The sequence below is a fragment of the Balaenoptera ricei genome, chromosome 2 (assembly GCF_028023285.1).
Source record: "Balaenoptera ricei isolate mBalRic1 chromosome 2, mBalRic1.hap2, whole genome shotgun sequence".
Classification (NCBI taxonomy): domain Eukaryota; kingdom Metazoa; phylum Chordata; class Mammalia; order Artiodactyla; family Balaenopteridae; genus Balaenoptera; species Balaenoptera ricei.
In genome coordinates this window covers 174,941,117-174,966,416 of record NC_082640.1, presented here as the reverse complement: position 1 = coordinate 174,966,416, position 25,300 = coordinate 174,941,117, and the positions used below count along the sequence as shown (strand labels likewise).

General features: G+C 36.2%; 1 protein-coding gene across 1 annotated transcript in view; it reads left to right on the top strand.

Annotated features, from left to right (window-relative positions):
* Positions 1 to 25,300, top strand: part of RPS6KA5 (ribosomal protein S6 kinase A5) — a 182,677-nt gene that overhangs the window by 45,954 nt on the left and 111,423 nt on the right. The window contains exon 2 of the mRNA XM_059914826.1: positions 16,657 to 16,728. Coding sequence (XP_059770809.1) covers positions 16,657 to 16,728 — 72 coding nt within the window. The remainder of the gene's footprint in view (positions 1 to 16,656; positions 16,729 to 25,300) is intronic.

The window sequence follows — 25,300 nt, the reverse complement described above, 5'->3', positions numbered from 1 at the left end:
TCAAAATCAGTGTTGAAACCCGAAAACTTCCCCTTTCAACTTTCCCTTTTAACTTCCCCTTTCAACAAAATTCTGCAGTAACACTACCATTCATCAGACTTTCATTTCTTGTACTTTAGATATGGGGTCAATAGGGGAAAATGGAACAGAAGTTCAGTTAGTTTATCTTTGAAAGTGGGGACCCTCTCCTGTTTGCTTTTGCAGTCTCAGCATCCAAGTCAGGTGTTCAGCGAATGTTTCTTGAACTGAGTATTTCAGTGATTCTTAAGTTCATTATTTTCTCTTCCTTCTAGTTTCTACTTGGACCAGATCCTCATTAGCACACATCTAGTTTATTGCAGTAACCTCACCAGCTTTTAGTATTAGTCTTTCCTTGCTTCTATCTGCATGGCACACTATTGCCAGGGTAATTTTCCTAAAACCTTACCTTCATCTTGTCAAGAGCCATTATTGCTTATGGATTCAATTAAAACTAATTAGTCTGGCAGTCCAGGTTTGGAATCATCTCATTTCATGTACCTATTTTATGTAATATTTTTACTGTTTTCCCCACATTTTTCTTATAGCTAAAGAGAACAGTCCACTTTTTCTCTGCTAGCAAAATACTTATTCCTACTTTGCTTTTGCCCCACCTCTTCTTCTGGTCCAGAATTTCCCAGCCATTCTGTCATCTTTGCCAGTTCCAATCCTATGCTTGTTAGCAGAAGACCTAACACTTAGTTCAGGTGTTAGTAGGCACTGGTAAATGTTTCTTATATGAGTGAATGAAGACCAGTATTCTCAATGAGGTTGTCTGATAACTTCACATGATAATGATATTCCCCTTAATGTCCACAGACTCCATAATTTTTTCTATTAAATTACATTTTCACAGCTTATTGCAAGTTTAATAAGTAGTTAATTCATTGAATAAAATCTGGTATATGAGTGCCTTAGTCATATACCAAGGAACCTACTTGAAATGGCTTCAGAAGCATTATTCTCTTTATTTCTACTTAAGAGCTTTTAAATTAAGGCTTTTCTTAGCTTTAACATAAGTGAATCACTGGATCTAATGAAATGATTTCAGCACATGCTCTGTGCAATTACATTTGTACAGCTTAGCAGAAACTATGGCAACAGAATAAAAAATGTGTTGTTACTGATTGTTTTCCTCCGTAAGAGTGGGAAGTTCCAAGTTAACTATCTCACAACCTAAAAAAAAAATTATAGATAATGTGTGTTACAAATTATGTTTGGTAATAGAATTACCTAGAAAGTTGAGATAAGAAGCCGTTTAGCAATCATATGTTTATGGCTAAGATCTTAGAAAAATATGCCAAGGATTAACAAGAGTTATCTTTCAGTGGTGGGACTATGGGAGATTTTCAAGGTCTACTTTAGGCCTATTTATATTGTCTATCTTCTTAACCTGTGACCCTGGATTATTTTATGATAAAAAACAACAGAAAAGCTATTTAAATTTGGGAGAAAAGACAGTTATCTTTTTTGTCTAAATTTATTATTTTAAAAGTTATGTCAGTCATAGTTTCCCACAGTGCACATAACCATATTAATATTATAGGAGGAGCTGAAGGAATCCAATTATAGAGTAAAGAACCAAGTATTTTATATTCGTTGTATAATATAAGATTTTTCCTTTAAGAACTGTTAATCAAACTGTTTTCTAAAGGGAGTCATTTAAATATTAGAATTTATTAGAGTTTTGGCAAACATATTTTTTGAAATCCTTTGACTTCTCGTAAAGGGCTTAGTTAAATTCAGTCTTAAAAGTGATTTCCTAACTAGGGAGTATACATTATAAGAAGATAATAACACTAATCCAGAAGGGAAGGATTTTCAATGGGATAGTTCCTAATTTTTTTTTTATTTGGATATAGTTGTTTTACAATGTTGTGTTAATTTCTACTGTACAGCGAAGTGAATCAGCCATATGTATACATATATCCCCTCTTTTTTGGATTCCTTCCCATTTAGGTCACCACAGAGCACTAAGTAGAGTTCCCTGTGCTATACAGCAGGTTCTCATTAGTTATCTATTTTATACATATCAGTGTATATATGTCAGTCCCAATCTCCCAATTCATCTCACCCCACCTTTCCCCCCTTGGTGTCCATACGTTTGTTCTCTACATCTGTGTCTCTTTCTGCCTTGCAAACAGGTTCATCTGTACCATTTTTCTAGATTCCACATATATGTGTTAATATACAATATTTGTTTTTCTCTTTCTGACTTACTTCACTCTGTATTGACAGTTACGAGATCCACCATGTCTCTACAAATGACCCAGTTTTGTTCCTTTTTATGGCTGACTAATATTCCATTGTATATATGTACCACATCTTCTTTATCCATTTGTCTGTCGATGGGCATTTAGGTTGCTTCCATGACCTGGCTATTGTAAATAGTGCTGCAGTGAACATTGGGGTGCATGTGTCTTTTTGAATTATGGTCTTTCTCTGGGTATATGCCCAGTAGTGGGATTGCTGGGCCATGTGGTAAATCTATTTTTAGTTTTTTAAGGAACCTCCATATTGTTCTCCATAGTGGCTGTATCAATTTACATTCCCACCAACAGTGCAAGAAGGTTCCCTTTTCTCCACACCCTCTCCAGCATTTATTGTTTGTAGATTTTTTGATGATGGCCATTCTGACCGGTGTGAGGTGATACTTCATTGTAGTTTTGATTTGCATTTCTCTAATAGTAATGTTGAGCAGCTTTTCATGTGCCTTTTGGCCATCTGTATGTCTTCTTTGGAGAAATGTCTATTTAGGTCTTCTGCCCAGTTTTTGATTGGGTTGTTTGTTTTTTTGATATTGAGCTGCATGGGCTGTTTGTATATTTTAGAGATGAATCCCTTGTGCAAGTATATTCTCCCATTCTGCGGGTTGTCTTTTCGTCTTGTTTATGGTTTCCTTTGCTGTGCAAAAGCTTTTAAGTTTCATTAGGTCCCATTTGTTTATTTTCGTTTTTATTTCCATTTCTCTAGGAGGTGGGTCGAAAAAGATCTTGCTGTGATATATGTCAAAGAGTGTTCTTCCTATGTTTTCCTCTAAGAGTTTTATAGCGTCTGGTCTTACATTTAGGTCTTTAATCCATTTGAATTCATTTTTGTGTATGGTGTTAGGAAGTGTTCTAATTTCATTCTTTTACATGTAGCTATCCAGTTTTCCCAGCACCACTTATTGAAGAGACTGTCTTTTCTCCATTGTATATCCTTGCTTCCTTTGTCATAGATTAGTTGACCATAGGTGTATGGGTTTATCTCTGGGCTTTCTCTCCTGTTCTCCATTGATCTATATTTCTGTTTTTGTGCCAGTACCATACTGTCTTGATTACTGTAGCTTTGTGGTATAGTCTGAAGTCAGGGAGCCTGATTCCTCCAGCTCCATTTTTATTTCTCAAGATTGCTTTGGCTATTTGGGATCTTTTGTGTCTCCATACAAATTTTAAGATTTTTTGTTCTACTTCTGTGAAAAATGCCATTGGCAATTTGCTAGAGATTGCATTGAATCTGTAGATTGCTTTGGGTAGTATAGTCATTTTCACAATATTGATTCTTCCAGTCCAAGAACATGGTATATCTCTCCATCTGTTTGTCCTAATATTTTAATAAGAAAAAAACTGGTTAAAATTGCTTTGTGAAAGCATCAAAACTGTTCATACCTATCCTTTCTAAGTGATTAAACTTAGTATTATATTAGTGTAAAAAATCTTTAAATGCTTTTGATGAGAGGAGACTGTCTAAGCTGATTAATAATAGAGATAGACCTAAAGTAGACCTTGAAAAGTTTAAAAATGTTTATTGTTTTAGTCCAACTTTACTAATATTTAATAACTCATATGATGTGGGCATCAAAATAGGTGCCAGATATAAACAACTGATATGGTCATACTATGTACCAGCTAAGTAGCTCTAGTCTGCATTTTTAAAGTTTGTCGATATTCTTTGTTATTTTATATATTTGTGAAGAGTTTTCATAGGCACTGTTTCTGTGGGAAAAAGTTAATTCTTTAGTTAGGATTTAGGGACTGAGTATGGGGTTTTGGTGCCATTAAGCTATTATAGCCAAAAATCCAGAAATGCCCAAACTCTGTGCAGTCAAAATTACTCTTATCCCTCAGGAGTCACGAGGGAATGGTCTTCAAGGAACAGTAGCCGGTGGGACTCAGTACCATGCTGGTAAAAGCTGAGTAACCTTCCAACACGACAGTGTGGAATGCTTCTTTTTTTTTTTTTTTTTTTAAGGTAAAATAAATATTTATTTGTACTATTCTTTTTTTTTAATTAAAAAAATTTTTTTTAATTTTCTTGTATTATTCTTAATTGATCTAATAGACAACAGTTTGTCCAAATTAATAATAGTAACAAAGTATTGGGTGATTATAGCATATGGTTAAGTGGCTGACGGTAATGTTATAAGGGACAAGAAGGAGAAGTTGGAAACACTAGGTTAGAAAATACCTGCTTCTTAGTAAGTCAGACAGAGAAAGACAAATATCATATGATATCGCTTATATGTGGAATTTAAAAAAAGGGTACAAATGAACTTATTTACAAAACAGAAGTAGAGTCACAGATGTAGAAAACAAACTTACGGTTACCAGGGGATAAGGGTGGGGAGGGATAAATTGGGAGATTGGGATTGACATACACACACTACTATATATAAAATAGATAACTAATAAGGACCTACTGTGTAGCACAGGGAACTCTACTCAATACTCTGTAATGACCTATCTGGGAATAGAATGTAAAAAAGAGCATAGATATATGTATATGTATAACTGATTCACTTTGCTGTACACCTGAAACTAGCAAAACATTGTAAATCGACTGTACTCCAATAAAAATTTTTTTAAAAACCCAAAAACCTACTCCTTAAAAGCCACATTGGTGCATGCAGTTCAGGCTTAAGGCCTAAGTGAGGTCTCCTACTTCACTCCCAACCCTATCTAATCATAATCTTGGGACCAGCATGTTGAGGTGTGTGAGTTAGAAGGTTTAGAGGGGAGAGCAAACTAGTGAGTGAACACCAGGTCCCAAGAGAACCTCCAAACCACTATATATAGTGAAGGGAGGCATGCAAAAGAATGGCCATTTGCTTGCAGGGGATCAGGCCAGGCCAGAAATTTGAGGCAAAACATCAGACCTTGGGTGGAGACTGTTCTTAACACAGAGACTCTACTTACTACTGACTGTCTCCAATCAGAATTTTGGACTCTTGAATAATTAGGTTAGTAACCTCTTTTTATCTTTGGGAAGAACTAGACAGGGGGTAGGGCAGAAGCATGCCTGACACAGGAAAAAGAGCTTCTGCAGCTACAGTAAGTACCATCTCCTTTCGTGTTTGAGGAAAGGCAATGGACAGTTCTCCTTCTCTCATTAGTACAGGCCTGTTTCTTTTTCTTTTCTTTTTTTTTATTTATTTATTTTTGGCTGCATTGGGTCTTCGTTGCTGCGCGCGGACTTTCTCTAGTTGCGGCAAGCGGAGGCTACTCTTTTTTGCAGTGCGTGGACTTCTCACTGCGGTGGCTTCTTTTGTTGCAGAGCACGGGCTCTAGGCACACAGGCTTCAGTAGTCGTGGTGCGTGGGCTCAGTAGTTGTGGCGCATGGGCTTAGTTGCTCCGCGGCATGTGGGATCTTCCCGAACCAGGGCTCGAACCCATGTCCCCTGCATTGACAGGCGGATTCTTAACCACCGTGCCACCAGGGAAGCCCCAGGCCTATTTCTGGTACAGTCTGGTCCTAGGCATCCACGTAGCTCCAGACCATCTGATCAATATCATTTTGGACTTTACCAAGGCAGGTGAATGACTCAGAAATACAGCCTTCTGTAAGTGGCTGATGTTTATTGCACTTCTAGGATGAAATAAAGTGTGTAAATATTTTAAGTCTTGTTCTAATAAATGTTAGTAGTGTTGCTGGGAAGTTTGAGCTCTTGCTCTTAGGTTAACAATTTAATTAAGAGAAATGTAGTTTATTTTTAGACTTTCATGCTCAAAGACTTCTAATTACAATGAAAGATAATAATAGAGAAATGAGAACCGTTTCGACTCCTAGACTCACATGCTTGAATATATGTTTGTCATTGCTTGGATTCTGTATAACATCGTATTTACCATGTGCTTAAATGTGTCTTTTCATTAACACAATGAAAAAAATCTTTTAATTAACAAATACTCCCCCATGCCTAAATATGATAGAGCTTCCTAAAGATTTGCTTCGATATGTGTGATCACTTAACTTTGTCTAACAGATATTATGTAAAAGAAAGAATCATATGGCTATTAAGTTCAAGATCCTTGAGATGGGCCTATGTCATCTCGCCTTTAAAATTTTATTTGCTCTTTGAAGTTAACTTCCTAGGGCAGTAGTTGAAGTGAAAAGCAGAAACTACTATTATAATGTTGACTGTAGGAAGACTTTTGCTTCCTGTAATGTCAGAATAAGACCTCCTACTGGAGAATTACTTTGCAGAAAACAACTATAAAAACTGAACTTAATAGAAAAAGCAATGTTTAAGGCACTTGAGAGTGAACAGAAGCAGATAGACTCTTATGGGGAGTACACAGTTGGAGGAGAGGAGGAAGGAATCATTGCCTTTTCACTAATTTTAGTTTCTGGTTAAGTACAGGCCATATACTTTGGACTCTGGTAAAAAAACAATAGTCTCTCTGGTCAGAGAAACTGGAAAACTAAAGTCATAGAACCTTGGCTACTGAAGATAGTGAAGGAATTCCAGAAGGAGAAGAGCCTTAGAAGAGGGAGAGTCCTCAAATTTTGTGTACAAAATTTGTACATACACCTCTGACTGACTTCTGAACCATGCATGAGTACAACAGACTCAGAACTCAGCTAAATACAAAAGAAATCTGAACTGGCCTAGAGCTGCCTTCTAAGAAACAGATTTGTAATTCAAGTCAAGCCAGGCCAAGCCAAGATATTTGCCTGCTAAAACAAAAGAAACAACTCTTGTTGGAGAAAAAATAACAATCTAGAATTTTCACAATTAACATTTAAGGGTTAATGTTAAGGGTACAATCCAAAATTACCCTAAGTATGAAGAATCAAGAAAATGTAATATATCCCAGGAGGAAATAAAAACAACTGAATCCCAGCCTGAGATGAATGAGATATTGGCAATAGCAGACAAGAGTTTTAAAGCAGCTCTTACAGTATCCTCAATGAAATAAAACGACATGCTTTCAGTGAATGAAAAAATAAGAAATCTTATCAGATAAATAGAAACAGTGAAAAAGAACCACATGGAAGTTCTAGAAATGAAAAATACAATTTGAAATTTAAAAATCCACTGGACAGATTTAACAATTGAATAGAGATGCCAGAAGGAAAAGTAAGTGAACTTGAAGATGGAACAATGGAAATCAACTAATGTGAAGAACAGAGAGAAAACATATTAGAAAAAAATGAATAGGGTATCAGGGACCTCTTAGATAGTATCAAACAATCCAACATACATGCAATTGGAATCTAAGAAGGTGAGGAGAGAGAATGGGATAGAACAAATATTTGAAAAATTAAGGCAAAAATTCCCCAAATTTGATGAAAAACAGAAATTTACAGATATAAGATACTCAGTGGATGCCAGGCTGAATGAACCCAAAGAAGTCCACATCAAGACACATCATGGCTGGAAGCAACCTAAATGTCCACTGACAGAGGAATGGACAAAGAAGATGTGGTACATATATACAATGGAGTATTACTCCGCCATAAAAAAGAATGAAATAATGCCATTTGCAGTAACATGATGGACCTCTAGATAGCCATACTGAGTGAAGTAAGTGAGACAGAGGGACAAATATCATATGATATCACTTATATGTGGAATCTTAAAAAACGGTACAAATGAACTTATTTGCAAAACACAAATAGAGTTACAGATGTAGAAAACAATCTTATGGTTATCAGGGGGGAAGGGGGGAGGGATAAAAATGGAAGATTGGGATTGACATACACACACTACTGTATATAAAATAGATAACTAATAAGGACCTACTGTATAGCACAGGGAACTCTACTCAATACTTGGTAATGACCTATATGGGAAAAGAATCTAAAAAAGAGTGGATATGTATATATGTATAACTGATTCACTTTGAGGTACAGCAAAAAGTAACACAACATTGTAAATCAACTGTACTCCAATAAAAATTTTAAAAAGAAAAGAAAAAGAAAAAAGACACATCATGGCAATACCGTTGAAAGCCAAAGATAAAGAGCAATGTTGAAAGCAGTAAGAGAAAAATAACACATTTCAGACAGAAGAGCAGTAATCCACGTAATGACTGACCTTATGTCATAAACCAAGAGGGTGGAAGAACATGTTTAAAGTGCTGGAAGAAAGGAGAAAAAAAAGCCTGGATATTTTCCTTTGATTCTATATCAAAGGAAAATATCCTTCAAGAGTGAAGATGATTCTGGAATTAGACGGTGGTGACGATGGCACAACCTTGTGAACATACTAAAAAACATTGAATTATATACTTTAAAAGGATGAATTTATGGTATGTTAATTATATCTCAATAGAAAATTTAGATAAAGGTAAAAGAATGACTCTTTCAGATAAAACTAAGAAAATTCATCACCCGTACTACAGAAATGTCAAAGGATATTCTTCAAGGTTGAAGAAAAGTGATACCAGATAGAATTTTGGATCCTTGGAAAAGAAAGATCATCAGAAATGATAAGTATCTGGAGAAGTGCAAAAGTCTGTCTCTCTCTTTCTTTATAAAATGTATCATATAGGCAAAACTCATAACATTGTCTGTGAAGTTTATAACATATATAGAAGATATTATAAATCCCATATAATGTATGATGGCTATACCAGGAAGGATGATTGCAAGGTTTCTATATTTTATGTGAAATGGTACTTTTTTAACTGTAAGAGGACTGTGAATAGAGATGTATATTATACTCCTTAGAGCAACAACTACACAAATAATGCAGAGAAGAAGAGTTAAATTATGAGTGTGAAAATTGAAATTAAATTCTAAAAAACATTCAAGTATTTTTTTCAGAAGTCAGGAAAGTAGGAACGTGGGACCAAACAACAGAAATGGTAGACCCAAATCCAACCATACCAATAATTATATTAGATTGTTAATAGGTTAAAGTATTAATCTAGTAGTTTAGATGAAAATAAATGTTTATAATTAAACACTCTAGACAAAAATCCTAGCAGGGTTTCTTGCCTAGAAATTGAAAACCTAATTCTAAAATTTATAACAAAACACAAGACAATCTTGAAAAAGAAGATCAAGATGGGAGGATTTATATTACCTGATTTCAAGACTTATGATAACCAAGGCAGTGAGCTACTGGCATAAGGCTACACATAGACCATTGGTACAGAAAAGAGAGTTCTGAAAGAAACCCATACTTATATGGTCAATTGATTTTTGACAAATGAGCTAACATAAATCAATGGTAAAAAAAATAGAGGGTTTCTTTTTTTTTTTTTCGTTAAATGGTATTGGAACTTCCAACTAGATACCTGTATGAGAAAAAAAAGAACCTTGATCCTTACCTCACATTATACAAGAAAGTTAACTCAAATTGGATCATAGACTTAAATGTAAGAACTAAAACTATTAAATTTCTAGAAGAACATTTTAGAAAATATCTTTGTGACTTTGGGTAGCCAATGATTTCTTAGAATCCAAAAAGCATAGACTGTAAAAAAAAAATAATGGACTTCATCAAAATTTTAAAAATTTGCTTTTAAAAAGACAAAATTAAGAAAATAAAAAGCCAAGCTATAGAATGGAGAATACATTTGCAAAACATATGTCTGCCAAAGTACTTTTATTTAAAATATGTGAAGAACTCTTACAACTCAGCAGTTAAGACACAAACAACGCTATAAAAAATGGACAAAAGATTTGAACAGACAATTCCCACACACACAAAAATACGAATGACTAATAGACCCATGAAAAGATGTTCAACATGTCATCAAGAAAATGCAAATTAAAAGCACATTGAGAATGTAGAAAATTTGAATCAACAACAACAAAACCCCTCCTGTAACTAATAAGAGATTACAGCTTTATTACAGTTTTAAGACACAAGATTGATAGCCAAAAGTCAATCGCTTCCCTACCTACCAGCAATGAACAAGTGGAATTTGAAATTAAAAACACAGTGCCATTTAAATTTGCACCCCCCCGCCAAATGCAATACTTAGGTATAAATCTAACAAAATATGTGCAAGATCTATATGAGGAAACTACAAAACTCTGTTGAAGGATACTAAAGAAGAACTAAATAAACGGAGAGATATTCCATGTTCATGGATAGAAAGACTCAATATTGTTGAGATGTCAGTTCTTCCCAACTTGGTCTACAGATTTGATCTACAGATTCAGTGCAGTCCCAATCCAATCCAAGTACATTATTTTGTGAGGATCAAAAACTGATTCTAAAGTTTACATGGTTAGGCAGAAGACCCAGAATAGCCAACACAATATTAAAGGAGAAGAATCGTCAGGATACTGACACTACCCACTACTGTAAGACTTACTATCAAGCTATAGTAATTAAGAAAGTGTGTTATTGAGGACAGAATAGACAGGGACAGGCTGGAGAGCCCAGAAATACACCTACATAAATATAGTCAAGTGATTTTTGACAAAGGAACAAAGAATATAGTGGAACAAAGATAGTCTTTTCAACAAATGATGCTGGAACAACTGGACATCTACATGCAAAATATTGAATCTAGGAACAGACCTTACATCCTTCACAAAAATTAACTCAAAGTATATTACAGACCTAAATGTAAAACATAAAACTATAAGTCCTAGAAGATAACATAGAGAAAGCCTAGATGACCTTGGGTATGGTGATGACTTTTTAGGTACACCACCAGAGGCATGATCCATGAAAGAAAGAATTGATAAGCTGTACTTTATCAAAATTACTAAAATTCAAAAATTCTGCTCTGCAAAAGACAATGTCAAGAGACTGAGAAGACAAGTCACATACTGGAAGAAAATATTTACGAAAGACATTATCTGATAAATGACTTGTCCAGAATATACAAAGACCTCTTAAAACTCAACAATAAGAAAATAAACAACTTGATTGAAAAAAATGGGCCAGTAACTTTGGCAGACACCTCACCAACAAAAATACACAGATGGCAAATGAGCATATGAAAAGATATTCCACATCATATGTTGTCAAGGAAATGCCAATTAAAACAACAGTGGGATACCATTACACAACTATTAGAATGGCCAAAATTCAGAACGCTGATAAAACCAAATGTTAGTGAGGACGTAGAGCAACAGGAACTCTCATTTACTGTTGGTGTAAACGCAGAGTTGATACAGCCACTTTGGAAGACGGTTTGGTAGTTACTTATAAAACTAAACGTACTCTTACAATATGACCCAGCAGTTGTGCTCTTTGATATTTACCCAAAGGAGTTGAAGACTCGTGTCCACACAAAAACCTGCACAGAGGATTTTTAGGGCAGTAACTACTCTGAATGATATAAATACTACAATGGTGGATTCATTTGTCCAAACCCATAGAATGTACAACACCAAGAGTGAACCCTAATGTAAGCTATGAACTTTGGGTAAAAAACCCTATTGCATCTGCTTGGGCCCCAACTGAGGTTAAGACAAGACAGGGTAAACCAAAAGAGTTACATTTTGTCAAGCTTCATCTTTGGTCCCTTACCCCAAAGTGAATCACTGACCTGGGTGAGCTGCACTGGGCCACAGGGGCCCTTTGCCCTAAGCAGATACTACCCTCTAAGCTTGTTGACTGGAATCTAACCATTCTTAATCAAGGAAAGGCCAGGAAAGATAAATTCTTGGAGAAACTCGAGGTGGATAAAGTGTGTTTTTATAAGCCTAGGGCTAAATTCTTTTCAAGCCCAGAATTCCTAGGACCTGGGGTTTGAGGTATGAGGGAGTGAAGACCCTCTCCCAAGCTCCACCTTAACTCACCAGCCACCTGGTAACAATCTTGATAGAAAAGCAATACAAAGGGTAAATAAACTCGTCCACAGCTAAGGCCAAGAGAGGAGATTCCAAAGAGTACATACCTTGAAGAAAGCAGAGCTAACCTCCTCCTCCTGGGGGAACCTTTACCACTGTGACCACTCCTCCCCCAAATACCGAAGGCATCAGTGCTGTTCTTCTTGAGCTCTGTCAATTACTTCTCCCCAGGATTGGAGGTTGGGGAAGGCTTGCGCTCCCTTTGCAGACAAAGTGTTAATTTATGTCAGAAACCAAATAATAGAGGTAGTAGATTATGAACAAAAGCAGGCCTTCACAGATTATCTGAACAATCTTAGTGAATGATCAGGCTTTCCGGGATGGTATGCTTTGTAGAACCAAGTATAATTAATCTGTGGCCTCTTTTAATTTCCTATGAGAGTAATTCTATGGTTAGTGTAGAAAGGCTGAAGTGGCTGTGTATCAAAAGATAGTTTCTTATCTTCCTAGGCCAGCTGCAAATATAGGTATGGGAGAAATAGTATTTGGACAATGCTTTTGGAAAGCTGGGCCTATACACATCTCATAGTAAATAAAAGATGACTCCTAACAGCGAGAAACAGGATTGATAATTTTTAACATGTGACTCTTTAATAATGTCTTAAACTTCAAAAATCTTGCACAGTAAAATAACAGAATTTAACATTCAATTAGAGCCAAATCATTATTTCAAAAGTGATGGTTTCCTGTGAGCTTCACTTTTACTGTAACCTGCTTGACATACTACAGGAGGATATGCTATTGTGTGTTTACTTTAAGATACTACCTATGTTTTTGGTATTTGTTTTAGATTTATATTGAAACCAGTGTGAGCTTGAGGCATGGGCCATGTACACTGATTTGTTCCCACTATGATATTATGCATGAATAGTCAAACTCTTAGGAACTGAAAGTAGAATGGTGGTTCTCAGGAGCTTGGAAGAGAGGGAAAAGAGGAATTGTTCAATGGAGTTTGTTTTGCAAGGTGAAAAAATTCTAGAGATCTGTTGTAAACAAGGTACCTATAGTTAACACTACTGTATTGATGCTTAAAAATGGTTAAGATGGTAAATTTTGTTATGTGTTTTTAACCACAATTAAAAATATTTTTTAAAGTTATGTTTAGTTAAACTTCAGAAAGACACTGAAATTACTTATCCCCCTGAAACTTTTAATTCTAGAAGTTCTTAGTTGGGTCTAATTTTCTTAAAATTGTAGTCCCAAAGCATTAATTTATTTACAAACACTAATAATATTATTGGAACACAGCAAACACTGTGTGAATTAAGCTCATATAATCCTCATCACAACCCAATGAGGTAGGTATTATTTTATTATGTGCCATTTTTTAAATTAATTTATTTTATTTTATTTATTTTTGGCTGTGTTGGGTCTTCGTTTCTGTGCGAGGGCTTTCTCCAGTTGCGGCAAGCGGGGGCCACTCTTCATCGCGGTGCGCGGGCCTCTCACTATCGCGGCCTCTCTAGTTGCGGAGCACAGGCTTCAGACGCGCAGGCTCAGTAGTTGTGGCTCACGGGCCTTGTTGCTCCGCGGCATGTGGGATCTTCCCAGACCAGGGCTCGAACCCGTGTCCCCTGCATTGGCAGGCAGATTCTCAACCACTGCGCCACCAGGGAAGCCCTATGTGCCATTTTATTATGAACATTTTCAAATGTAATACAGAGAATTTGAAAGAGTTGTATGCTGAACATCCTTACACTCACTATCTAGATTCTGCAGTTAACATTTTGTTGTATTTTCTTTATCACGTATCTGTCCATACCTATATGTGTCCATCAATCCATCTTTTTATTCAGTTGGCCAAAAGATGCCTTCGGTTTTTAAGCAAAAATAAAAGACATATTTTTCACTTTCACCAAGAACTTTATTGAACAACATATTCACCCTCTTGTTCCACTACCTTCTGCCATTTTTCAGGCAACTTCATAATTCCATCTTCTCAAAACGTTTAATCTTTTTGAGCAAGGAACTGTTCTAGATGCTTTTTACAGTCTTCCAGGGAATTGAAATTTTTCCCATTAAGATAATTTTGTAAAGACTGAAATAAATGGAAATCCGAAGGTGCAATGTCTGGTGAATACGGCGGATGAATCAGAACTTCCCAGCCAAGCTGTAACAGTTTTTGCCTGGTCATCAAAGAAACACGTGGTCTTGCATTATCCTGATGGAAGATTATGCGTTTTCTGTTGACTAATTCTGGACGCTTTTTGTCGAGTGCCACTTTCAGTTGGTCTAATTGGGAGCAGTACTTGTTGGAATTAATCGTTTGGTTTTCCAGAAGGAGCTCATAATAGAGGACTCCCTTCCAATCCCACCATATACACAACATCACCTTCTTTGGATGAAGACCGGCCTTTGGTGTGGTTTGTGGTGGTTCATTTCTCTTGCCCCACGATCTGTTCCGTTCCACATTATTGTACAGTATCCACTTTTCATTGCCCATCACAATTGTTTTAAAAACAGAACGTTTTCATTACATTTAAGTAGAGAATCGCATGCGGAAATACGGGCAAGAAGGTTTTTTTCGCTTAACTTACGTGGAACCCAAAAATCAAAGCGATGAATATAACCAAGCTGGTGCAAATGATTTTCAGTGCCCAGTTTGGATATTTTGAGTATGTTGGCGATCTCCCACATGCTATAATGTTGACTGCTCTCAGTCAGTGTCTCAATTTGATCGCTACCAACTTCAACTAATCTACCCAACCGTGGAGCATCATCCAGCGAGAAATCTCCAGCACGAAACTTCACAAGCAATTTTTGACACGTTTGACCAGTCACAGCACCTTTTCCATACACTGCACAAATCTTTTTTTTGTGTTTCAGTTGCGTTTTTACCTTTCTTGAAATAATAAAGCATAATATGCTGAAAATGTTGCTTTTTTCTTCCATCTTCAATATTAAAATGGCTACACAAAAATTCACCAATTTTGATGTCTTTTTTTAAATGCATGCTGATATGACAGCTGTCACGTACAATCTAACAAAACTGTTTTGAATGAAGTTAAACAGAACTAAGTGCTACTAGAGCCATCTTACGGGAAAAAACGAACGAACCTTTCGGCCAACCCAATAAAAATACATTTCAAAGTAAATTGTAGACACCAGTATGCTTTGAGGGTAGGAATTTTTATTATCCCCATTTTACACTACAGGGATATGAAACACAGAGAAGTTAAGTAATTTATTCAAGGTCACAGAGCTTTTAAGTGGTAGAGCTAGGATTTGGACCAAGCCTTTCTTAATCATTTATTTCTTATCACAGAAAGCTGGTTCACACAATATGAATAGGTTATTACCATACAAAGTAATTCATGGTCCAATAAATTTGTCAAATATAAGTATCGCAATCTTGAAGATCCACATGCATATTTTTATGGTGCAGAATCTGTGAGGTTCAGCGTTAAAGAAACTTGTTAAACCTTGTTTAAGCTAACTATTTCCAAATTTATTCAACCAGAGCACTCTTTCCCCACCTTCCCCCCAAACATAACATCTATTAACATCTCATAGGATAGGATCAGAATTCATTGGAGTATGCTCTGGAAAATGCTCATTTATAAGGTATCCTAATTTTGTTTATTTACTACAGAATATGTCTTTGAAGAGTTTATATTTTTAAACATAGTCCTCGAATTTTAGAGCTGGCAGAGATCTTAGCATTCACTGAGACCAGTGCTTTCACCTCAAAGATGAGGGAACTGAGATGCAGGGTGGTCAGGTAACCAGTGCAGGCTACATCCTGTTCAAGTGCTTAGTGACAGAAATGGGAGTGGAGCCCAGCCTAGAACCTGGGAATGGCATCTATAGTCAGTAAATATTTGTTGAATAAATGAATGCATCTTCTAAATCTGTCCAATTTTCTCTCTACTACATATCTATCTACATGTTAGAATTTGTGTTCATTTTCAGATTATCTGGTCAGTAGAGAGTCTTTATTTTTTTTTATTTTTTTTATTTTTTGAGAGTCTTTATTTTTAAAGACTTTAGACTCTTAGACTTTTAGAGAGTCTTTATTTTAATAAAGTAGAGCACTTTATTTTTATGTTAACCTTTGGTACAAATGTTATATAGTTACTAAATTCTAAAAGAAAAGTTTTATTGTGGGACTTCCCTGGTGGCCCAGTGGGTAAGACTCTGCGCTGCCAATGCAGGGGGCTCGGGTTCGATCCCTGGTCAGGGAACTAGATCCCGCATGCATGCCACAACTAAGAGTTCGCATGCCGCAACTAAGAAGTCTGCATGCTGCAACTAAGAACTCTGCATGCCACAACTAAGAGTCCACATGCTGCAACGAAGATCCCACGTGCTGCAACTAAGACCCGGTGCAGCCCCCCCCCGAAAAATTTTTAAAAAACCCCCACAAAAACAAAAAACAAATCAGTAATTTTAAAAAACATTTAAATAAAAAAAGTTTTATCGTAGTATGTAACATACAGAAAATTACACAAAACATAGCTGTACATTTTAACGAATAATTATAAAGTGAATCCTGGTTTAACCACCCAACTCAAGAAATAAAACACTGCTGGTACCTCAGAAGCCCCTGTGGGCCCCCTCCTATTGCTGATCCCCTTAATTATTTATTTTTTCTCTTTCTTTTTTAGCTAATTTAACAGGACATGCAGAGAAGGTGGGGATTGAAAATTTCGAGCTCCTAAAGGTCCTAGGAACTGGAGGTAAGTCTTAATTCTTTTTTTTCAGGAAAAAAAAGTACTTGATATCCTTATGACAAAGGATTGATAGCCCCAATACAGAAATCAATTAATCTTTAAAAAGCATAAGGAATCCAATAGGAGAACTAAGAATGTGAACAAAGCATTCATAGAAGAAATACAAAAGGCAAAATTTAAAGGAATTGGTAAGGATCAAGAAAAACCAATCTCTCTTACCCTGCTGTTGGGAATGTAAATTAATTCAGTTTTTACACAGGACACAATATTTTAAAAAAACCACTAACATTTATGGAGAGCTTGTTACTTGCCAACTACTCTGTGAAGTGCTTTATACTGATTGATTCAGTCAGTCCTCGCTCAATTTTATTGATAGTCCATGCTCATCATTTTTAATAATGAAAAATTCAAGACTCTTGGAAACCTAATGACATGAATTTGGTTAAATGAACATGCATCTATTATCTGTACAATAGAATTGAAATGATCTGTATTTACTAACATTTTTTTTTAAATGTTAGCTGTTACTGTTATTATTAGTTGGCCTTTTTTTTTAATTTTTTAAAATTTATTTATTTATTTTATTTTTATTTTTGGCTGTGTTGGGTCTTCGTTTCTGTGCGAGGGCTTTCTCTAGTTGCGGCAAGTGGGGGCCACTCTTCATCGCGGTGCGCGGGCCTCTCACTATCACGGCCTCTCTAGTTGCGGAGCACAGGCTCCAGACGCGCAGGCTCAGTAGTTGTGGCTCACGGGCCTAGTTGCTCCGCGGCACGTGGGATCCTCCCAGACCAGGGCTCGAACCCGTGTCCCCTGCATTGGCAGGCAGATTCTCAACCATTGCGCCACCAGGGAAGCCCTTGCTAACATTTTTGAAAGATCTCCATAATGTAATAAATTTGAGAAAAGACTATAGAAGAGAATGTACAATATACCATTTCCATAGTATAAAAATTGTGTGAATAAATGTCTACATGTAAATATATAGAAAAATCTCTGATCTATGCACCAAAATGATAACAGTGTGGCTGTCCCTGGGTGGTGAGATGTTAGATGATCTTGATATTCTGCTTTATACTTCCTTGTGCCTTCTGAATTTTTGCTATCACTGTTCTCACTGCTCTAAAGTCAGAGACTCATGGGCATATGACTTGTGCAGGTGCAGAGATCCCTGCACTAGAAGAGCCTCACGTTTGGTTTAATGCTCTGCTTTCACTGTTCTGAAATTTTAAATATTTCATGAACAAGGCACCCCACATTTTCATTTCGCACTGAGCCTGCCAATTATGTGGCTGGTCTTGTCAGCATATAAATTTGTCTAGTCAGAATCCCAGAAAGAGCCAATAGAGTGGGGAGAAGTCCTATCCAAAGAGATAATAGCTGAGAATTTTCTAGGATTGATTAAGCATATAAATTTGCAGATCTAGGAAACAGAAAATCCCAAGCAGACAAGTATAAAGAAATTATTACCTAGATACATCAGAGAAACTGATGAACATCAGAGACAGAGAAATACCCTAAAAACAACAAGAGAGAAAAGACATATTTATAGAGGAATAATGAGTAGATTAACAAATGATTTTTCAACAGCAACCATGAACGCCATAGGAGAGTGGAAGAATATCTACAAAATGCCCAGAGAAAATAACTGTCAATTTAGAATTGCAAACCCAGCAAAACTATTTTCCAAAAGTGAGGGCAAAATAGACATTTTCAGACACACAAAAGCTGAGTGTGTTTTCCACCAGTACATCCTCACTAAAAGAATTTCTAAAGGATATAATTTTAGGGAGAAGGAAAGTGATCTCAGGAGAGATTCTGGGATGAAAAAGTGTTGGTGAATAAAGAAGATCTAAACAATATTGACTGTGTAAAACCATAGTCGAAATGTCTAATTTGTGGGGTTAAAAAAAGAAAATTGAAGTATTGGACAAAAATAGCACATAATTTGGGAGTTGATAGGAATTTAGTGGTCTGAGGTAGTGTTCCTCAAATTTTAACATGCACATGAATCTTGAAATGTGTAAAAGACCAAATTGATTGAAAAAAGAGTAGAAAACCTGAATAGTCCTGTAATTCTTTTTTTTCTTTTTTTAATTAATTAATTTATTTTTGGCTGCGTTGGGTCTTCGTTGCTGCGTGCTGCCTTTTCTCTGGTTGCGGCGAGCAGGGGCTACTCTTCATTGCGCTGTGTGGGCTTCTCATTGCAGTGGCTTCTCTTGTTGTGGAGCACGGGCTCTAGGCACACGGGCTTCAGTAGTTGCAGCACACGGGCTCAGTACTTGTGGCTCGTGGGCTCAGTAGTTGTGGCTCGCGGGCTCTTGAGCGCAGGCTCAGTAGTCGTGGTGCACGGGCTCAGTTACTCCACGGCATGTGGGATCTTCCCGGACTAGGGCTCAAACCTGTGTCCCCTGCATTGGCAGGCGGATTATTAACCATTGCACCACCAGGGAAGCCCAGTCCTATAATTCTTAAAGAAATTGGTCAGTAAGTAAAAATCTTCCTGCTAGGAAAACACTTGGTACAGTTTCAAAAATGAGTTTTGCCAAACGTTCAAGGCGTAGATAATTCTAATCTTCCACAAATTCTTTCAGAGGACAGAAAAAGTGGAATTATTTCTTCCAACTCATTGTATAAGGCTAGTATAACCTTGATTCCAAAAACACACAGAGTATGAGGAAGAAAAATTACAGGTCAGTTAAAAATTCTTTTAATTAAAAAAAAATTTTAATTTAATATCAGGTTTATAAGACAAACCTTGTGGGCTTCCCTGGTGGTGCAGTGGTTGAGAATCTGCCTGCTAATGCAGGGGACACGGGTTCGAGCCCTGGTCTGGGAGGATCCCACATGCCGCAGAGCAACTGGGCCCGTGAGCCACAGCTACTGAGCCTGCGCGTCTGGAGCCTGTGCTCCGCAACAAGAGAGGCCACGATAGTGAGAGGCCCGCGCATCGCAATGAAGAGTGGCCCCCGCTTGCCGCGGCTAGAGGAAGCCCTCGCACGGAAGCGAAAACCCAACACAGCCAAATAAATCAATCAATAAATAAATAATAATTAAAGGTGCTAATAATTAAAAAAAAAAAGACAAACCTTGTATGTGTTTTCTTTCAACATATATAACACTTTGTCTCATTATTTACCTCAACTTTTTGAGTGGATCTATCATAGGCAGATCTTTAAGATAATTCTGCAAACGTGAGAAAAGAGTTTACCAGTAATGCTTTACTTGCGTTTTCATTTCATGCTTCTTCCTGAAACTGGTCTCTTGTTAGCCATGGATACTGCTTTTCCTTTTCATCAGCTAACAGTATCTTGCTCTTATGAGAAGATGGAATAACTAAGAAGTGTCACTGTAGGTGTTTCTGTATTTAAAATCACAATTTTGATGACTAAATGGAGTAGGTGGAAACTTTTATTATGAATATAATAAAATCTCAATTTTTATTCAAAAATTTCACCACTAATCTTTCAGTTTCATTACCTTTTTAAGCTAATTTTTTCCAGAACTACTTAGGATAATAGAAAAGCCTCATCAGATGTCTTTATGCGTCATGTCAGGCTTTCTTTGGAAGTGAAACTGAGAAATCTGATGATGATTTAAGTTTTATGTATTTTGAACCAGAAAAAAATGTTATTCATCCAATATCTTGAAGACTTTGTGGAATATTGGAAAATGAAAGATTTACTTTTTGATCTCATACTTAAATGCATGTAATATTCATGAAAAAATCTCTCTTTTACTCAGAGTATTGATTTATATCTTTTCAGCTATCTTGTTTCTTTTGATCTATTGTTAATCTTGTTGATCAGTTTCCTGAGCTAGAAACTTGGAAATAATTTTTGATCCTTCTCTATTTTGACTTTTTTATTTCTTGTTTCTCACAAAATCCTATAATTTTTCTTTCAAAATGACCCTTGGATTTACCTTTTCTGTTCTTAGTGCCATGGCTCATATTACCTTATACATGGATTGTTGTTAAGGTTTTTTAAATTGGTCTTTCTGCAAGTTCTCTCTTCCATTTTATGCATTTTATACATATTCTGTTATAAATAATATGCAACCTCATTAAAATTCAACATTATCATGCTATTCTCCTGTTTCAGAACTTATAGTGCTTTTTTCCTAGTTATTATTCAAGTCCAAATTCTTGCCTTGCTTTCAGGCTTAGCTCTGTATTTTTTCTCCAGTTACCCCAATATTCCACCTACTTACTAGTCTGGTTGATTTTCTTTTACTCCCCTACAATTATGTGTACTTTCCCATCCTCTGAGGCCCTGCCTTATCTTGTTCCTCTACCTTAGTGCTCCTTCCCTTTTCCACCTGTCCGAATCCTTCCCAATTGCTTCATTCTCTGAATTGTGGCACTGAAAGTCCTTGGTAGAGAAATGGCAGTGAGTGGTTCTCTGAATCTTCCTTCACATCTGCTATATTTTTCCTCTAGATTGTGAACTCTTAAGATCATCCTTATATATGTTTCCAACCCTATTTCCCTCCTCCCTCCCCATAGCCCATAACAGTATGAAGTATAATAATAGTCTAACAAGTATATAATTCATGCTTTCGTCTCTAGCGTTGTTCTCGAGGTTGATACTCCCAAATTCAGGAAGTATCTTTGGTTCATCTTTTAGAATTATTTTGTTTCATGATGAAATTTTGGATTGTTTGTGGGAGTAATGATTCTTTCTAATTTCTCTCCTTTTCTGCTGCCTTCCTTTTAACGATTTTGCTTTCTTTGAGACATCTGTCTAAGTAGAGAAGAAAGTCTTTAAACGTATCCATTGTGTGCATTACTAGTAATTCTGATGCTTAATGAAGTGAAACATGTATTCTCTTTGAATTTTCTTTATTCATCATACTAGATCTGTACTTCAGAGATTTTTTGTCATTATGGCAAAAAAGATAAATTTTGTCCTGTAACTGTAAAGGGTGCAGCTGAGTTGATTTTTCTCTTCTAATTTTGGTGCATTCATAGCTGTGAAGTACTTGGATATCAAGGATGACTTAGAAGACTTAGGTTTGAATCTTGACATTATCATTGCCTACTGGTGTTCCTTGGGTAAATCGCATGAACTCTGTGAGCCTAAGTCTCTATTGGCCTAAGTTAATAGTATCTATCTCACAATGTTGTGATAATATCAGTGAGATAATCAATATGAATTGCCAATTGCTAGATAACCATCAGTTGCGGTTATTTATTCAACAGGGAACTCCACTTTAAAGCTGCACCCTAAATTAGAAAAACAAAATTATTTAGGACTTATTCATAAGGATAGATTATTAGTTCTTTCATGTAGTCACTTTGTTAGCATATCTGGGAGAAATTTCAATTAAAGTTATATTTCTAATAATAAAAATCTAACAAATATTTCATAAGTGATGTTAGTTGAAATTTTATTAGCATTTCTAAAAAGTTGATTTGTATATTACCTTCAAAATAACATGTCAAATGAAGACTGTGTTTCTTTCTTTGTTTTCTTCTCTTAACTACTCAAACATTTTAGGTTCTGAACAACCTTTTGTATGTTAGGTTAACAGTCTTATGCTAAAATATTCATAAAATGAGTAATAAAACATTTAGATTGCCTGACATATAGTAAATGCTATATAAATTTTATCTATTTATATATCTGAAAGGGAAAGAAGCCCAGCTTCTAAAAGAGCTAGTATAATGCATTACCAATGTCTCAGATTAGCTTGATACATAAGTGATACATTAATACAACAAATATTTTATTGTAAAGCCTAAAATATGTCCAGCAATAAATAGGGACATGCAACTACCAAAAGATCTTCTGGGTTTCAGGCTGTTCCTTCCTAATCTGTTCTCCATACTACAACCAGAGTGACCTTTCTTAAGTATAAGTTTGATCATGTCACTTCTCTATTTAAAACCTTTCATTTCATTCCCATTACTCTTGGGATTCATTCATTCACATGTTTTATTAAGAGGCAAGTACTGTTTGGGTGCTGGGGGAAGAGTAGTGAGCATTTAAAAAGAGGATATACTACATACAAACTTGAAAATTGAATAATATGGCCTTCATTTAATGTTTATTTCTGGGTTTATGAAATCTTCAAATGAGTGCTGGCAGAGTAGAGAGATTCAAAAGGCCTTGCCTCCCATAATGTCTGTTGAGCAGCGACCATTTGTGTTTTCCTCAGTGCCTGGTGCCCTCGTAAGAAGGTTGCTTTTTCTTTATCCTGTGGATTTTTATTTTTTTGTTTTTATTTTTGGCTGGGGGTCGGGGGTTGGTCATGTAATCAGCGGGAGATGCTGCAAGCTGTTCTGTGGAAATACTGTCAAGTAGGAGAGATTATTGTTGGGTTGTTTACCCCAGCCTAAGTGCCATCCTTGAAATGTTAACTCTGATAGTTCTTTGCTCCTTGGTCCCAGACTCTGTGAAAATCATCCCCAACAAGACAGCCTTTTAAAATATATATGTATGTATTTTTTTACCGCAGACTTTTCAGAAACACATCTTATTTGTTAAATAAGACACGTTTCTTTTTCTGGGTAATTTGCCACTAGATGGTGCTAGGAATTGCACTAGGCAACTTAAAGACACAGCTACTTTTTGGCCATATGATCAAAGGGAAAAAAACTTTGGTTGAGGCATATAAAGACTGTTTTAAAAAGTATTATGACTTAGTCATCGTTTGTCATTTAATTCGCTTAGGTGTTCGGAAAGTATCCCTATTAAAATAGTACTTTTAAAAGCCTGTATTCATTAAATTGTCAAAATCGTCATTCAGATAAGTTTATAATTTTGCATCTGTGTGTACCCACTATACCTTGTGCTTCAGTGTAAGCCTACAGTGTCTAAGGAAATCTTAGAGGTCAAATGTTTGTGATGTTTTATACCACAAAAGACGATTCCATTTGAACATGTTGGTTGACATTGTCTCCCTAGTATAAATACAATTTGACTTATTCCTGATGCTGTTGTAGGTCACATTTGCTAGAAGCAGAGCCTGGGACAAGGATTTGGGCACACCTGATTTATTGCAGGAATGCTCTCAGGAGAGAGTGAGGGGAGTAGCAAGGGCAGAGGAAGAGCCTAAGCAGCATGTGGTCTAAGCTGGGGTTTCGGTACAGCCTGAACCCTGGGAAGTTTTGGAGGAAGAGTGAGGAGGCAAGCCTTTTGTACTCAAATAGCTTGTTTGTTGAGATAGAAACAGAATGATTATGCATGTGCTTCTTGGTCCTTATTTCCTTGTTTTCCTGTATTTTCCTTTTAGTAAGGTCCTCTGGTAATCACATTCCATGGGTAGTCAATTCAAGTCTAGACCTCACAGCGGGACATGGTTTCCTTTGTAGCTTTTTCTTCTTGCCTGATGGACCAGAATCTCTGGTTTTCAAGTCATCTGGGACCAGGGATAAGAAATGCCATGTGGATTACGTGGGTCATCCATGTGGAGATAGTCAGGAGTCGGCCACGGCCGCATACATACATGCAGTTATTAGCTGGACTAATGCATGTACTGTCTTAGTGCTTTCTCCGAAATTAAGAAGTGCTGATCTAGAAGACATTATACAATTAGTCTTTAATTATTCAAGCTAATACAGTATGCATAAATGGAATCCATAGATAATCATTCCTGTAACTATTTTTTATTTTCAACCTTCTCGCATATTAAGTCCTTTTTTTAGATGCTAACACCATCCACGAGAAAATGCACTGGTTTCGTGGTCCTAATTTCAGCTGTGCAACTGTTTTTGACCATTCAAAGTAATTAAGAAAATGAGTCAAATGGCCCTGGTTAGTTTAAAAACTTAAACTGGATTACGTCTGGAATCCTGGCACTTTTATTAAGTCTCTTCCAGATCCTCGGTGTTCTATATCTTCTAGAGAGGATATAACTTTATACCTAAAACAAATGGCCTACCTCAGTCTCTTTCATAAAAATTACCGCCTATGATTTCATGTGCTTTTACTGTGTCTCTTGTTTGCCTTTAGCATCTGTGTATTTAATCAAGCATGTTTTGGGTTCACAGCTTTTCCTTGTATGTTAGAAGAATAGTCTATTTTAATCAGTCTACCTTTCTTAATCTTAGACATTTTGTTTTTATGATGTTACAAATCCTGGCAACAGGGGCTAATTTTAAAAATGGTTGTATTAAATGGCTCAAATTCTGTTTTTATTTTACTTTATTTATTTATTAAAAAAATTTTTTTAACATCTTTATTGGAGTATAATTGCTTTACAATGTTGTGTTAGTTGCTGCTGTGTAGCAAAGTGAATCAGCTATATGTATACATATATCCCCATATCTCCTCCCTCTTGCGTCTCCCTCCCACCCTCCCTATCCCACCCCTCTAGGTGGACACAAAGCACCGAGCTGATCTCCCTGTGCTATGTGGCTGCTTCCCACTAGCTATCTATTTTACATTTGGTTGTGTATATATGTCCATGCCACTCTCTCACTTTTTATTTTAAAATTATGTTGAAATACTTAGTTTTATAGTTATGTGGGTTTTTTTTTAGTATTTGGAATTTAGTGTGCAATTATCTATTCTATAAAAGAATTTAGGAATCAGTGCTTCTGTTTGATAAATATGTAAAATCAAGTGCATTTTAC